Source organism: Clarias gariepinus, chromosome 2, assembly GCF_024256425.1.
Source record: "Clarias gariepinus isolate MV-2021 ecotype Netherlands chromosome 2, CGAR_prim_01v2, whole genome shotgun sequence".
Lineage (NCBI taxonomy): Eukaryota > Metazoa > Chordata > Actinopteri > Siluriformes > Clariidae > Clarias > Clarias gariepinus.
The window spans coordinates 16667726-16684542 of NC_071101.1; the positions used below are offsets into that span (position 1 = coordinate 16667726).

A 16817-nucleotide genomic window follows, 5' to 3' on the forward strand; every position below is an offset into this window, starting at 1 on the left:
CAGCACTCGAATTGCTTACAGCTGTTCAAGTCATGGATATAAACTAGCTCCGGTGATTACAGGAACGTTATTTAGTTTCTACATTATTGTAAGAAAAACATCTGAAGACTTTATTAGAACTGAATAGATTCGACCTTAATGTGCCATCACTGTGGAAAAGTTCCATTTAGGATTTAGGTAAGAGGAGCATCCTCAGTAATGTAGTGAGTGAGACAGATCTTTCATGAGTTCAGTAAGAGGATATGTGTGTGTGTATGCTGAGAAGCAGCTGTTTTCCATGCGTTCCCTTTGTAGAGCCCAGCCTTGGCGGAAGGCCTGAATATGTATCCGGTCTCAGCGCAGTGGCACACAAAGTGTTAAGTTTGGGTTTGCACCTTATTTGTGGCCAAGTTTCAGTGATCCATGCAGGAGCACTATGGCAATATTTAAGGGTGAGCTCATCTCTAGTTGGTATGTTTTAGTTAACACACACTACAAACAGTTTATGGTCATGAATATTGTATTGTAGAGATGGGGGGGGGATTGATTTAGTTGTCATGATTCTTTTGTGTGAGCCACACCGACTGCGAAAATCGTGTTTTTACAATTGTTTCTTTAACTTGTATATTTTGAATTTGAGGTTGTAAAATGTTGCTGTTCTTTTATAATCCTGCAGGTGGTGCACTCTAAACTATCCCCACCGCCCAGCAATTGTAACAAAATCTAAAAAAAACTAAGAATATATTGGATCAGGATATTTATGAAATCATGATACTTACAAATCGCAATCGAACCAAATCGGCGCTTAGGTTTCGTTATAATATCAAATCAAATGGTCCACGATGATTCCCATCCTTATTGTATTGTGATCAGGCATATTTCTGGAGAATTGTAAAGTTATGCACTCTGCCACGCCACTTTTTAACCGATGTCTGGGTGCTGGTTGGAGGCTTTTACTCACAGCTGTTGCATTAAACTCCCAGACCTCAGTTAAACACTTAAGAGTCATGGTAGACCCAGGAGAACGAAAAGCTATTATTTAGGTTAACCTCATGTTCAAAACTTTCTACAGGTTGTGTTAAATCAGAGTGGTACTTTAATGGTGTGTGTCAAGCTGCTGGGCTGAAAGCACGACCCATCAACAGAATAGAGTACTACATGCTGACAGGTGTGTTGTGGAATATAGATTGGTTATTGTGACTCCATAGATGTCTTATGTTATATAAATTTAGGCGTACTTGTGTTTTTTTTTTTAAAGAATTCATATAGAAATCGTACTATCTGAGTTTTACTTTTAGTGTGTTAAAAAACATTTCCAATTTTTTAGTTTTAATGGCTAAATTACTTCATTCATAAATAAATCCAATTTATTGCCTCTACAATTTTCACAACAATATTGCATATTAGGATATGCATACTTTATAAATAATTACTTCCGGTATCACCGTGTTTGACTACATTTTACTTGCTACTCTACATTATAGTGTGCATTACACAAAGTGCATTAACTTGCTCTTGTGCTTTTCCCTTATAGATTACCTATAACCATTTGTTGAATCTCCTGAATGTGTGTCTCTATATGAATCTCAGGTAGTCCGAAAAAAAAAACCCTCTTAACTAAATATCCACAAGAAAGGAACGTAAAACGTTACCATTTATGATATTAGCATAATAATACTGGCTTCTTGTTATTAATATAAGACTATGTGCTGGGTAATTTACCATTAAATAGTTAAGTTATTGCAATAGTTATTTCACAGCCTCTGTTTTAAATCTCACCTGTCTTTGGGTTCTGTGGGTTATATCGTGACCTTGCACTTTACTGACTCTGCACTGTGACCGTCAGCTTTGGAATGTTGGACTTCTTCATAGCCATTTTAAAAACAAAATGAATTTGGTCTTTTTTTTATATTTCTCTCATTATCCTTTTCTGTTTTTCATCTGAAAACTGAAAGTGAGAAGAAGAATGAAACAGATAAGGACATAAAAATCTGGATCAGAGACAGAGAAAAAGGAACAGAAGGGATGAAGAAGGCCTAAAAAAGGAGAGCGGCCAAGTGTAGTCTAGCAGTTTCTATCTTACGTGGTGATTTGCTTTGGGTTTTTTCCCCAAGTCTCTGTTTCTTGTTTGCTTTTATTCCCCTGCAACTCCTGCTGTCTTCCTCAGAGTGACTCAGACTACCGGTCAGAGTGTATCCTGATGTCTGGGATCTTTCTCTGCACCTTAAATCAGTATAATCTTTGGTTTCTGCACACACACTCAAACTGGTGTGTAGAGAAATTATTTAAACACAGTATGCCCTTCGTAAGAAAATCAGCAGCCCAGGTCAATGTTTTGTTTTGTACACATTTAATAACAGAGTAGCTATTTAGACTAATAATATAAAGATCATGGATAGGAATTGGACTTGTGACACATGAAATTGCACTGGCATGAAGAAGTGTTTAAGGTGAAAGGCAACATGGCGTTGATTTTATTTGCGAGTGACTGTGTGTAGCAATACGTTGTAGTTTTATTCTAATGCATATATCTTTATTTCCTTTTTTCTAATATAGAGTGCAAAGTTGATATCACAGCTCATTCAACAGCTTGGTAAACAACAAGAATATAAGTGAGAGACAGGGAAAGCAAGGAAGTGAGGAATAGGGGAGACTCTCAATAATCTGTCTCTTGAAGATTATTTTAGTTCATATTGGGGCCATGCGGAACGATCGCTTAGAGGTTAGCACTTTAGCTTCAGACAGCTCGGGTCTGTGTGTATGGAGATCGCATGCTCTCCCCGTGCTTGGTGGGTTTACTTCAGGTACTCCGGTTACTTCCCACAGTCCAAAGACATGCAGATTAGGCTAATTAGCATTTCCAAATAGTGTGTCCATGAGTGTGTGAGCGTGTATATGTGTTTTCCCTGTGATAGATTGACACTTCATTCATGCTGTACCCTGGGATAGGCTCCAGGCCCTCCTGCAACCCTGTATAGATGATGAGAGAGAGTGAAAAATTGGGGCTGCACAATATCTTATCTTTTGCCATATCTTATTATCATTATTGTTTTCTGTAATATTGTAAGCTATAATTGAAAGTAGTTTTAAAAATTTGATGAAAATTTTCAAAAGGGAAAAATGTATGCTGTTTGCAGTCACTCATGCTTGATTAGAAAATGGAAGATTCACGATGAAAATGTGATTCATTACATAGCGCTCAGAGTCAGGCCTTTCTCTTTGCTTCCTGTTCAGCGAGGATGTCCTTTCCATCCAACACGAACACAATAGTGGCTTTGTCTTCTAGCTGACGTTTCATGGAGTTAATCAATTGCCATTACTGCTCATTCCAGAAACAGTCCTGGACTGTGTTGCCTCTCTGCATGCGCTAATCATAGCCCATAGCTGTATTGTAGTTTCAAACAGCAATTTAAGTGCTACAGTCTAGGCACAACACAAGCAGAGAGGGGGTTCTGTTATCTGTGTGTAGTCGCAGTAAGAACAGCTTCTCTCTTCTGCGGTTTCTTGATACAGTAAGTGAGCAAAACAGAAAAATTGTCGATTGAACCATGTAGTGCATTACACAGCTTCTACAGCGCTGTGGTGCCGTGAGCAAAGATAGTGAGTAGAAATCTGTCTTCTGGGTTTGTGGGTTACAATGTGACCTTGCTGGTGGCCTTGCAGGTGCTCGGAGCTCTGATCTGTTATCATCAAAGGAATCCTGTATACTGACCTGGTCTTATTCCATAACTCTGATTACATTGTGATTGAAAATGACAGACAGACAAACAGGGTTAAAACAAACTTTTTTTTTTTTTATGTTTTCTCAGCAGCAAAAACCCCCCAATGCCGACTGGCGTTTCAACCAGAACCAGAGACCTGGACCCAGCGGGTAAGTTCACTGAAGCACAGATTTGCATATCATGAAAACATTGTAAAACTGTGTGTATAACTGAAGTTTTACAAATACACACCCTTTTGATGCTCGCATTTTTGCATTGCATTAATTACCTCTTGTATACACAGTATTATTTAAGCATATCCACACAGTCACACCTAGTCTTGCAGAAACATTCTCTGGATCTTCCAGTTTAGTAAATGTACTGTATAATCACGAAAGAGCTGTTAAAAGATAAAAAGATGTGGTTTAGCGCTGGTACAGAGGGCGCTGGCCTGGGGATAAACTGAATGCACAAGCATGACGTCAAAATTATTGATATAAGGCCACACCAACCAATAAAATGTTGCTGGAATAAATTATAGTGTAATTAGTTTAAACAATGTTTATGTACACAGTTTATGTACACAAGGGGAGAAATTAAGACTGCTCAAGGGGGGAGGGGTATATTGTATCCTGCCCCATCACACAGCTCAATAAAAGGAAGGAAGACAATAAGAAAGGCAAGGTTTGCCCTATGTACAAAGGATGTTCAGTTCAAACTGGGACTTGGTCAGGTCAGGAGGGTATGGAGTATGTGGCCATAACTCCCAGTCGAGTTCATGTAATGTGCAAGTGGTTTTTGTGAATGATTGTATGTACAGTTGCCGCAGACAGAAGTTGGCTTCAAGTTATCCATAGATTTTCATGAAACAGGTGTTCAACTCACTGAAAGACTGCAGTGGGCTCCGTGCCACCTACAGTAGGCTGGGATCATCATTCACAGACGTACAGGCTTCTTTATGATATTTTCAAATGTTAAAAAACCTTTCAAATGTTTTACAGCGGCTAAGAGTCTCATCACTGTTCTCTGCTTGAAGGCTTCTATAAATGTCAATGAAGTTTACACCTTCATTGACGAGAACACCCCTTGTATGTTAAAATGCTCGAGGAGAAGCACAGGCAGATTTCTAACACAATATATGGCACAAATTATACAAACAAACAACATGAAAACTTATGGTTTCAAATAAATTAACATATGTACACTATGAATACATGATAGCCATTAAAGTATATTCTTTTTAAAAAGCAAACAAATCAATGAATTGCATCATGTGGTATAAATAAAGTGGTGTGATAACTGACAGTCAGTGTGCAATTTATTTGTGGGAAGGAAGGAAGGGAGGAAGGAAAAGTAGGGACAGAAATAACGAGAAAGATAATGTAAGCATAATGGAAAGAATGAATGAAGGAAAGGAAGGAAGTAAAGAAAACAGGAAGGAAGAAAAAGAAATAAAGAATAAAAGGTAGGAAAAACAGGAAGGAAGAAAGAGAAAAAAGAAGAGGTGTCGTGGTGCATGTCGTCATAATATTGCTACATCTGTTGCTGTAGCTCTGACTGTGGCAAAGGCGAAAGCTTCCAATGGGAAACCTTTTTCTTATGCGACTGTCAGTAACTTACACTTTTGCTGTCCAGCATGAGCTTAGAGCCTTCAGAGCCAAAGGCATTCATCCCCTCTCTCATGCCAAGCAGCTCTCGGGCTCGCACTGGACCAAAGTCCCAATAGACATTACATAACACATTCCTGCCTGAGAAAAAGCCATTTGGAAGACATTAAATCTTTTTTTTTTTTTTCATTTAAAACATCAGCTCCACATATACAGCAGTAGAAAACCGCTCTGCTAACTGACAGTTAAGCTGTATGATTTAATGTTTGCTTTGTCATTCAGGGTTGGTTGAAGGATCATCAATTAAAAAACGCCTAGAGGCCAAATCTGTCTTTTTTTTTTGGAAATCAGACAGCTAATAAATTGGATTAAACATTCGAGATTCTTAAAAAAGAAGAGTTTTCTGCATTACAGACATTTGGCACATGAGAAGGATTTGTTTCTCTCTGTGTAGGAATATGTATCATACAATTTTCTTTAACTTTATGATAAAGAAAAATGATTCCAACGATATATTACTGGTCTTTATTTCAGTCACTACAAGTTCAGATCTGCCCTTTTAGGATCGATGTCACCCCACAAGCTGAGGTACAGGAGAAAGGCACGGGCTTGTGTGTGCTAATAGAAGTCGTATGTCCATGTAGATATTCCCTATTAGTGTTCTATACACAGACTTTGATGGTGTAGTAATGTGTTATGTTTATTGAGGCATGCCACTAGCTTTGCTTGCTTCTTGACCTTTTCTAATGCTTCAATAGGAGACTAATTGGGTGTGATGATTTGGAGTACGAGTTCTTAATGTGCCTGATTACTGTAGCAAAGGTCAGGCGAAATGCTGTAAAAATATTCCACTCCAGTCCAGTAGGTGGCGGTAATTTCAGTAACCACCAAGAAAATCAATAGAAGTAATATTCTCACGAAACACAAGTACACTGCCTGTTAAAAAATAAAAGTCACAAACTCCAAGATTTTATATTGCTATGTGTGCAATTGGAATTCATTAAGATGCACATATGAGTGAGAAAATGATACCAAGTGTGTGTTAATGTGGGTTAAAGATGAAAAGTTTATAAATAGGAAAAGCCGTAAAAGTGTTGAAGTGTACCAAGATATTCCTAGATTTTTTTTAAGGTATCTTAATCGAGATCATTCTAACTGCTAGTTTTACACCTTGGAACCTGTGTGTGTGTGTGTGTGTGTGTGTGTGTGTGTATTTGAATGTTTTTGAATGGATTTATTTCCTCTCTGTGGACGTGAATCCACAGCCTTTACCACAGGAAGTGCTTATCTAACCACAGGATATGATAATGCTGACCAAAGGAAGTGCTTTCCTTCTGAAAAAGTGCGAAGCTAACTAGGCATAAATGTAGCATCTTATGATTCCCAACAGACACAATGAGTAATTAGTGATGATAAGATCTAGGTCATGCTGTATGTCCCTGATGCGTGGAATATGCTAGTTCAGGGTCAAATATGAAGCTGCTTGTGTTTATTTTGTACCAGTGCAATGATCTGATCTGAGTCTTGTCGTAATATTTGTATATAAAACAGACAGGGTGATATAGGAGGGACTGTTTAGTGTGACACTGCAGTTTAGCACGTCCGACTCGTGTTGTCTTTGCTCAGGTCTGTTCCTTATGAGCAGTTTCTCTCCTCCCTGCCTGTGTTCCTTTATTTCAGCTCTGGCCCTCTTTCTGTGCTTGGCAACCCGAGTCTGGCAGCGCTCTCTCTCCTTTCCTTCTTCTTTCTCTCTCTCTCTCTCTCTCTCTCCAACTCTCCTTGCACTTTTTTCTCTCTTCTCCTCTCACTCTCATTCCTCCTCTCCTTTACCTTTCCCCTTCTCTCACTCTTTTCTCACTTTGTTCTCATCTCACTCTTCTCTCCTACTTCTTTCTTCAAACTCTCCTCTCCCGTCCTACTCTTCTTATTCTCTTCTCACTCTCGTGTCTTCTCTCTCTTCTTTTGCCTGTCTCTCATTATATTCTCTATTTATATCCTCTTTTCTCACTTTCCTCCCTTTATACTCTCATCTCCTTTTTGCTTGCTGTTTGTCTTTCCCTTTTTGCCCTGTAGCTCTGGACATATTTTCCATGCTATGTTGAACTTTTAAACCTTCTTGTAAATTCTGTTGCTGTCTTTTTTTTCATGATTCCTTCTCACCATATTCCCAGCCCTCCTCTTCATTCCGTCCCTCATCATCAGAAAGAATTTCCTTTGTGGAATAAAAAAACTTCTTTATATTCCACATAGTGAGTGTAATGATTTGTTATGGGTTTTCTTTATGCCCTTTGGGTTCATATAAAGCAGGAAGTGAGACCCCACTATATGGCAGAAGTGTGATGGATCAGAGACTCAGGACAAAAAAAATGTCTCTTATTAATTTGTTTTATCTTCATAACCTAAATGGCTACCTGGAGCAGGGTACCATTGTTCAGGGATTGTGTAGAGGACGCTGCATTATTCTGGAATTAAATGCAGTTACAGTATAATGTGACCACAAGTACTGTATTAGTTAATGAAGAGAGCTACAGCTTAAATTTAGATCTGTGGCATTTTTGGTTTATTATTGATGAGTTTTCATGTTTTATGCAGCTTGAGAAAGAATAAGGCATGTTTAGGTACCAGGCAGTTGCATGCTCACACTGTATACTTTATTTATTTATTTATTTATATTTATTTACCTGCTGCTGGTAAATATATGTCATGCTAAGATTACTTTAATTCTTGATTCCTTAGCATTTCTGGTAAAACAATAAATAGAAGAAACATATTCAAAATCTGCTTTGGTTTTTCTCTCACAGTCCAAAGACTTGCAGTTAAAGATAACTGGCATTTCCAAATTGCCCGTAGTGTGTGTGTGTGTATGTGTGTGTGCCCTGCAATGGATTGGCACCCTGTCCAGGTTGTATCCCGCCGAGTCCCCTGAGCCCCCCGCGAACCCGTATACTGGATAAGGCGCTATAGACGATGAGTGAGTGAGGGAGTCCTTACACAACACCCTCATCCCCTTTGTAGCACAACACCCTGCTTAAACTCTAAGGTCCTCCAACTCTAGCCTGCTGGAGGTGGAGGTATTAAGACCCGACAGATATCTATGGGGCAAATCCTCCAGTGCCATAGCTCCCAGGCTTTTCCCATGGTACATATACCTATACATATAACATATACATTTAGGCATTTGGCAGACGCTCTTATCCAGAGCGACTTACATTTTCTATCTCATTACACATCTGAGCAGTTGAGGGTTAAGGGCCTTGCTCAAAGACCCAACAGTGGCAACTTGGTGGTTGTGGGATTTGAACCTGGGATCTTCTGAACCGTAGTCCAATGCCTTAACCACTGAGCCAGGGCTCAGTGGTTACATATACCTTTCTCTTGACAAGTTTGTCTTTTTTTTTCTCTCAGTCTACAGGCTTACAGACTTTTTTTATGTGTAAGAAAATGATTGCCGTGATTTACAGCAAGTATCGTGTTGATTATTAAATGTGACTTAAGGAAAAGAAAAAAGAGGCTACAGTACTAGCCACCAGCAGTGCTTGAGTTTAAGAGCGGTTTACTTTGTAATTATCCAATTAATAGAGATTGTGAGAGAGTTTTCTCTCTTCCTTTGTAAATCCCAGTCACATCATTAAGTCCATCTGGCTTCCAGTGAAACTGCATGGGAGCTTTAATGGCTTTAATGTCGTTTGAAGCCGAGAGATTGTTTACAGGTAGCGACTGTACAAAAAAAAAGAAGAAAAATCATGAAAAGAGCTCTTAATGAAGCCTGAAGATTGTGTCTTGTTTTACTTGATCTGTGTCAGTGTCTATTAGTTTTCTTTAATAAGGTGAGTGTTACAGAGGACCTGGCCTTCTTTTGCGTTTGTTCTCTATAGATGCAAATTGGGTTTAAAAAAAAAGCAAAGCTTTGAAGCCCGGCCCAGTCCAGATGGAAATGATCAGTGTTTGTGTTTGTTTTAGTGTGTGTTTGTTGCTGGTCATTAACTTTTTACTTTACAGCATGGCATGGTCCAGTGTAGTTTCAGAGTTTGTGTGGGTATGCATGATTGTTTCTGTAATTGTAGATATAGTAGACAGTGACATGGTCAAGTCTGGAGTAGTGGACAGAGTAGGAGTACCTCCTACACATTTCAGCACACACACACACACACACACTCACACACTAATTACAGGGGTATAGTATGTAGCATTACGAACAACAGATCGTTTAAGTATGTGGGTTTCCACCAAAGTTATGCTTTACTGATTTTGGAAACAATCGAGAAAAATGCACAAATATGATAAAACTTGAATATTTTGGGAAATGACTGTATGTAAGAGGATAAAGAGATTATTATTGATTATTATTCTTTTTCATGAGTTATTATTCACATGAGTTTTGAAAAATCTGTTTTTGCATGTGTGCATATGTGCGTGCCTTCGTGTGTGTGTTTCTGAATGACGGCGAGAAAAGGAATAAACAAAGTAGCTGTAATGTGCCCTGTTTTGCTCCTAGAGGCCATGATAGAGTCTCAGGTCTTATGACAGAACTACAAAAGTCCAAAACAAATGGAAGACACACAGACGCATGTACAGTAGAGAGCAGAGCAGGCATACAGCTGTGCTGTTTAGGAAACGGGGGGACAAAATGGCTGCTGGCTTATTCACCCCTTTTCCTTCGTCTTTTTCTTCCACAGAGCCGCTGCCACTCCAGACGTCCCCATGGGAACCGGACCCTGGCCAAACCCCCCAACTGAGGCTGAGCAGCTCCAGGCGCTAATGGCTGCCGCAAATGGTAAGAAACACATCTCTCTCTCTCTCTCTCTCTCTCTCTCTCTCTCACACACACACACACCTTCCATTGTCTGTCTCTCTTTTATCTTTTCCATATAATACAATTGTTAGGTACCTAATATGTATGTACCACATTAAACTGATCTATATATGAAGATTTCCCTAAATTGAATTATGCGTCTTGCATCTCTTCCTGTCTGTCCCTGCCCCTCTGACATTTTGTCTTAGCTGGAGGCAGCAGCAGCTGCACAGCCTTGCTGATAATGCATGCTCTGTCCTCATCAGTGTAGTTTTTTTTTTATGCCACTCACACACAATCTTAGTCCTGTTTTTCCACCCAGTTTTTCACGCCCTACATGGACACCAGTCAATATTATGGTGCTCATTGTCCGGCACTAGCCGTTTAATACTCATTAGTAAAACACACCAACAAGAAAACAAACCTTTTGGAAAGAAATTTGGGATAACTTTTGATCATACACTAATGTGAAGCCGAGGTTGCTTTTTAATCAGGGTTATTACTGTTGTAAAAACACTGCATTCAGTACAGCATAGAGGTGGACAAATCATACATTTAAACCTGGCATTAGACCAGTCCCATCCTAATAAAGCTAACAAGAGGCTACTATTGCAATAACTTATATTAAGCTAGTTAGCTAGTCAGGGGTATCAATACAGATTAAAGAGGAAATGAGTTTATGATTATTGTTCACTTTTAACAGTGTTTCTAATGTCGCACATCACATGTGGAGCCTTGTGAAAAACTCAATGAGTTGAGGTGCGTGTGAATCGACATTGGAGTCTTTATAGCATCTTTATCTATCCATATTTATTTTCTTGATATGTTTACCAAAGATGTGACCAGAGATTTATAAGATAGCTTTGTGCTCGAGATGGATTTGTTAGTATTTGCTTGTTTAACTACCGTATACTATAGTGAACTGTAGTATTGACTATAGTAATTGACTTAAGTAAACTGTAGTGTTTGCTGTAGTTATGGGCGACACGCTGCAGCAGACTATAAGGTTTGCTGTAGTGATTTATTACTAAACTTTGCTATACTGATTACTACACGCTGTAGGAAACTGTAGTTTTTGCTAAAGAGTACTATAGTAAGTTTAACACTGTTCGAAAAGCTCCAAAACACTGTAGTACTTTAAGTTTTTTTTATGGATGTAATGTGTACATAGTGCAGCAGGCAGTGCATCAAGTGGAAACACACTCGCCTACCCATGCTGTTGTGTCCCACAGTAATAATTGCACACTTGAACAATTCCAGTTCTCCCAGTTCCAGTTCTGTTAAGTGATGCAATAAGAATCTAACAAAGATTAACAAAGAAATGTGTTCTCGGGTTGTGATAAGTGGATTTAGCAGGATCTTATTTAGTTTCATTGTTCATCTCATAAAAAAAAGCTGGATTTGGTGTCAGTGGAGACCTGCATCAAAAATAACCAATATTTATGTGTTTGTACAATAACATACCACCGAGCTGGCAAGTTTTTATTGTAGATATCATCAGATCTATGCATTACCATTTGCAATAAACAAAAAGGTGTGTGTAAGACAAACACACACTTTTCGGCACATAAGGGCAGAATGGATCATTTCTGTTATTTCTGTCTCAGTCCTTCATGGTCAAAACAGAAAGTCATACTCAAGCAGAATCATTTTTGTCTGTTGTGTTTAGCAGTACAGACTGCGGTAAGGGTGCCAAGTAATGTGAGTCAGGGAGAACGAGCCGTGATCATTATTTCCATTGTTATTGCCTCACTATTCTCCTCCAGCGAAGCCCGCTCGGCCTGTGGAGTTTCCATGAACGCGGTGTTGTGTGTGTTAAGCTGGAGTGTGTCAGAAAGTGGAAAAGGGAGAAGGGGAGGTGTGTGGGGGCTTGTAGGGGTAACCTTATATCCACAGTAAGGGCTCGGTTAGAAGAAAGGAACTGGTGCGGACTCCTAAATGTGTCGGGGGGTTGAACAGATTTTACTGGTGTTGTTTTCCGTGTTTTCTTTATTTGTGTGTGTGTTTGTGTTCTGAGAATAACTGGGCATGCTGGAGACTAGGGGAGGGTTCATTTCATTTCTTCTAGTTTAGCTAGTTTAGGATGAGATAGTTACTGTATGAGCCAGGGACTCTATCATACTGACACGAACAGGACAGAGAACAGCTCCACATAAACACATCCAGCTGAACGTTCTCACACATAAAGATCTTCCTTCAGTGTTTTGATTCAGCTCTCGTTTGTTCTTATGGTAGAAATACGGTACAGCTATAAATATATTAATCTATAAATCTCTACTCTGGATGAGTGTCCAAGAGAGTATAACTGGCCATGTTCTGTAAAAGGGAGGGATGACCTAACTCTTCTCCTAATAAATCAGAATGACGCTAACCAATCAGAAGCACCAGTGAGCTCATGGATGTAGAAGAGTGCAGACAGTACTTGCCTTAGCTTTCACTTTCCTTGGTTTGTAGCTGATTACTGGCTAGTTGGAGAGAAATTGGTAAATGACCTAATTAGACAAAAGAAAAATGGTGTAAAACAAACAAACAAAAAAAACTATCAGCAGGGATTTTAAGCCAGACATGCAATCTGTGGCTTAAGAATCCATCCCCTGGAACTGAACTGTGATAATTGGGGATGCGTGTCAAAAATCTTCACAAATCCATGGGGCATTGGTGGCTCATGCAGTTAAGACTCTGGGTTACAGATTGGAATGTCTGTGGTTCAAGGCCCAGCACCACCAAACAGCCACTGTTGAAGCTCTAAGCATCTTTTTTTTTTTTAACCCTTTATGCTCCAGGAGCGCTGTATCCTGGCTGACCCTGCTCTCTGGATAGATTCTCTCTGCTGGACAGGACATGTGACAAATGATTGGAACCCTTGGTTAATTTTGATGTTAATGTTTATTGGTAATTTAACTAATCACATTAAATAGTTGCATCAGAACTAATATGGGGTTATACAGGAATGAGGGTGAATATTTCTGGCACCAAAATTTACATATCCTTTTTTTTTATTTGTTAGTTATTTTGGAAATGATATGCACTCACAAACACACACAGACACACACTTCAATACTTGGTGTAGATTTGTGATGTGTACTCCCAGTTATATATGCCAAATGCATTTCTGGTTCAAGTCGTAACAGTAGAATGTAAAAGGTGAAAGGGGGTGCTTACTTATGCAAGCACTCTACCTTGATTGAAAATTTTCTGTATCACCGATCCCTAGTTTTCCTACATACTTTCAGCACTGTATATTTCTTCCCTCACACTTTGCCCAACATCACTCCCCCCCACACACACACCTGTCTGTTCTTTCATTTGAAATAAAAACACCAACTTTTTCCCTCTTCTTCCCTCCGCAGAAGTGAGCGAGGCCACTAACACACTGGGTCCTGGCACCATGGGCCTGAGCACGCGCTACAGCCCCCAGTTCACCCTGCAGCATGTTCCCGACTACCGACAGAACGTCTACATCCCGGGCAGCACTGCCACGCTCAGTGCCAACCCCCAGCAGCCCCAGCAGCCTCCTCAGGCACTCCCCGCTCCACAGGTCACCAGCGCCCAGGTCGAGCCGCCTAAACCCCAGACGCCCGCTAGCAAGAAAAAGATCACCAAGAAGGAGAAGAAATAAAGGGAGAACGGGTGTGCTGGGTGGGATGAGGTTCTGCTTTTGATTTCAGGGTAGATAAAGTAGAGTGAGAGAGGTGTGAGGGCCAAGAGTTACAAATAAATATGAAACTCTTGTTTCTTCATACGTAGGTAAGTTTTTCTGCACTTGCTGTTTCAGATTTATGAAATTAAGAATGAGTGAGAAGAAATCAGTGTGCAGCTTCAGCTTTTTTTTTTTTTTAATCCATTAGTCTTGTTTTTTTTTTTATTATTATTCATTTCAATCCTACCACTGACATCTGTGTAATATAAGAACCTGTGGCTGGATGAGTGTGTTATTTACAACAGTTTCACATTGAGATTTTCTTTTCAATGTTTTCTTTTCATTTTGAATGTTCCTGAAGCTGGGAAAGTGAACAGATGCTGGTTTATATTTTTTTAAGCTTGTAAAAGAATATAATTAGTCATTACAGTATATACAGTAACAGTAGATGGAGAAGGATAGCCCATGGCAGTTATCAAAATGACAATAATGTGCTTGGATTTGTATCAGAGATATTTTAATTTCGAGCTGCATTTGCTGGCTTCATTCAAAAATATCATGTTTTTTGATTTTGTTGCTGCGCGTTTGGTCACCACTATTGGACTTTATGAAAATGTAACACAGTGTAAAGGTTTGATTTTGGAAGTCTTTGCTGGAAAAAAAAGCAGATAATCATTTTTGCATGATGCTGACCATTATAGAAAATGTTAGGTTTAAACTATGCATCGCATGCCTGATGAAAAAAACAAAACAAAAAAAAGGATAAACATGAAATTTGTGCGTGCATTGTGCTTTTTAGTGCACTCCTTTCAATTACATTTCCAGAGACAAACTATGACTTAAATGCTATAACAGAAAGAAATTCCTGCCCCATAACCCACAAATCTTTATTCTTGTGAATTGAATGTTGAGGCATTATGTTCTGGCAGTTATGCATGAAAAAGATGCTTATAGTGAAGAAATCGGTTATTTTAGGCTGTACATAATAATGACGTTTTTCCTAATTCCTAAGTAATCAGCACTGACTGGTCACAACCTGATCACATGAGAATGAAAATAATATGTCCATAAATAGCTCTAATGACCAAAATGTGATTATATTCCTCCTTTTTCTCAGCTTTTTAATTTCTTCATCTATTCTTTATTCGTGAACAGTAACATCACCTGTTGTAAATAGATAACAGCCGATAATGAAACATACATAAACCACAATCAACAAGACTTTATATGAGCCTGAACCACAGGCTTACTACTGGAATGTGTTACATAGTGTTGTTTTGTAGTAAAATGGAAAAAATAAACAAATAAGCAAACAAATATATGAATACAGGAATAAAGAAAATGATCATGCAAATCGTTGCTCTTTCAGCAGTAGTTATTTAGCACAAGAAGGCCGACTAACTCAACTTGTAAATAAAGAGATTAACATTGAAAAAGGTGAAACACACGTAGTCTAGAAACCTGTGATGTTTGTGCATATATTTTTGTGTTTTCCTCTCCTTCTCTTCCTTCTCTCTGATCACATGTAAACAAATAGGCACAGAGTAAATAATAAATCCTTCCTAATTCTCTGGCAATTCATGCTTCTTCTGGGATTTCTATTGTGCATTTGTGCAAGATTGCTTTTAAATGTCTATATGAAGAAACAGATATAAATATTATCTATGTGTGTGTGTGTGTCTGCCAACCGCATAATGCTCTGTACCCACTTTAACATCGTCCTTATAAAACGCTAATATCCCACCTGCTCCTCAGTGTTACACATATTTTATATGCTAATATTTATATTGCTGTTTTATTTCCTGAACACTGACATTTCAAATAAAAGGTTGTAAAAAAATATTCATTTAACTGGCTGATACTGACTTGATTTATTGCAAATGTTATTTCTTTATGTAGTCCTACCAGAAGAATGGACTAATAGCTAATATCGTCTCACACATTCATAGGTGCCGGCATTGCGAACAAGCGATTTAAATACATTCTTTAAAAAATATATATATATATATATATATATATAAAGTATCTGTTCCAAATACTCTAGTATAGGTACTCTAGTCCAAAGACATGCAGATTAGGCCAATTTGAGCTGGCACAGCATCCATAGTGCATCCCACCTATTACATTGAATTCCCTGGGATAGACTTCAGACCTCCCATGACCCTAAACAGGAGAAGTGTTGCGCTGAAGGAGTGACTGAGTGTGTGAAACATAACTATAACTAACTTCAATGCTCATTAACGTGTTTGTCTTCATGAAAACAAACAAAAAAATTAGTTTATTAATTAATTTAATATTAATTACATTTTAAAGCATTTTTTTAAATAAGCTAATAAGCAATTATGTTTTTAAATGTGTTTAAATTATGTAATAATAATAATACATCAGAAAGATCACAGATTAGCTAAACAAATACACAGTAAGAAATCACTTTTTATTATAATGTTGGGTTAACCATCATAAGACAAATGATTAAACTTTGAATATGAGCACAATGTAAACATTTGTATAATTTTATAAGCAAATATTCTTTTTCTACATACTTAGAATTTGTTACAATTGTAAAATTCTTCATGAAAATTCTTCCCAGATTTCTTTTTGTACATTAAGAGAAGTTCCGAAACTGACATGTGATAAATTCCCTCTGTAGAATACATTTCCTCCTTGTAGAAGAGAGCTTTTTTTTTTTACTACAGGGCTCTAAAACTCAACCTCACCAGCTAACTGTGCTAGCATACGTGTTGAATCTCTGAGCTATTTCCTGCTGCTGGTCTGAAAGCATGCCGAAGCTGTGCTATTCACGCTAACTGTTCCAGGCAGATATTTATGCATGCTCAGCAGCCCTCGGCAGAGAGGGAGGGAGCAGCTCACTAAAACACTGTCCCTTTTTACTCAGGCCCCTTTTTTCCTTGTTTTTGATTCATTCTTCGCCTCTGAAAGGCTCTCTCCTAGCTTCTTCTGCCAGAATGTCAGCGTGTTTTCTCGGCTGTGAGATTAGAATACTGATGAAGCTTCACCAGTTTGCGAAAACACAGATATTAAATGTAAATTTATAAATAAAGGTAAAATTATGGTACTGTTTTGTTTGTTTTGTTGTT

General features: G+C 38.5%; 1 protein-coding gene across 24 annotated transcripts in view; it reads left to right on the forward strand.

Moving 5' to 3' along the window:
• Positions 1-15184, forward strand: part of LOC128543731 (protocadherin gamma-A11-like) — a 75334-nt gene extending 60150 nt beyond the window's left edge. For 13 of the 24 annotated variants that reach the window (XM_053513981.1, XM_053513975.1, XM_053513973.1 and 10 more), the window contains exons 2-4: positions 3789-3850; positions 9964-10061; positions 13430-15184. In XM_053513981.1, coding sequence (XP_053369956.1) covers positions 3789-3850; positions 9964-10061; positions 13430-13698 — 429 coding nt within the window. In that variant the 3' untranslated portion in view covers positions 13699-15184. The remainder of the gene's footprint in view (positions 1-3788; positions 3851-9963; positions 10062-13429) is intronic. The other 11 variants (XM_053513982.1, XM_053513978.1, XM_053513974.1 and 8 more) reach the window with 1 other exon arrangement.
• The last annotated feature ends 1633 nt before the right edge of the window (positions 15185-16817 follow it).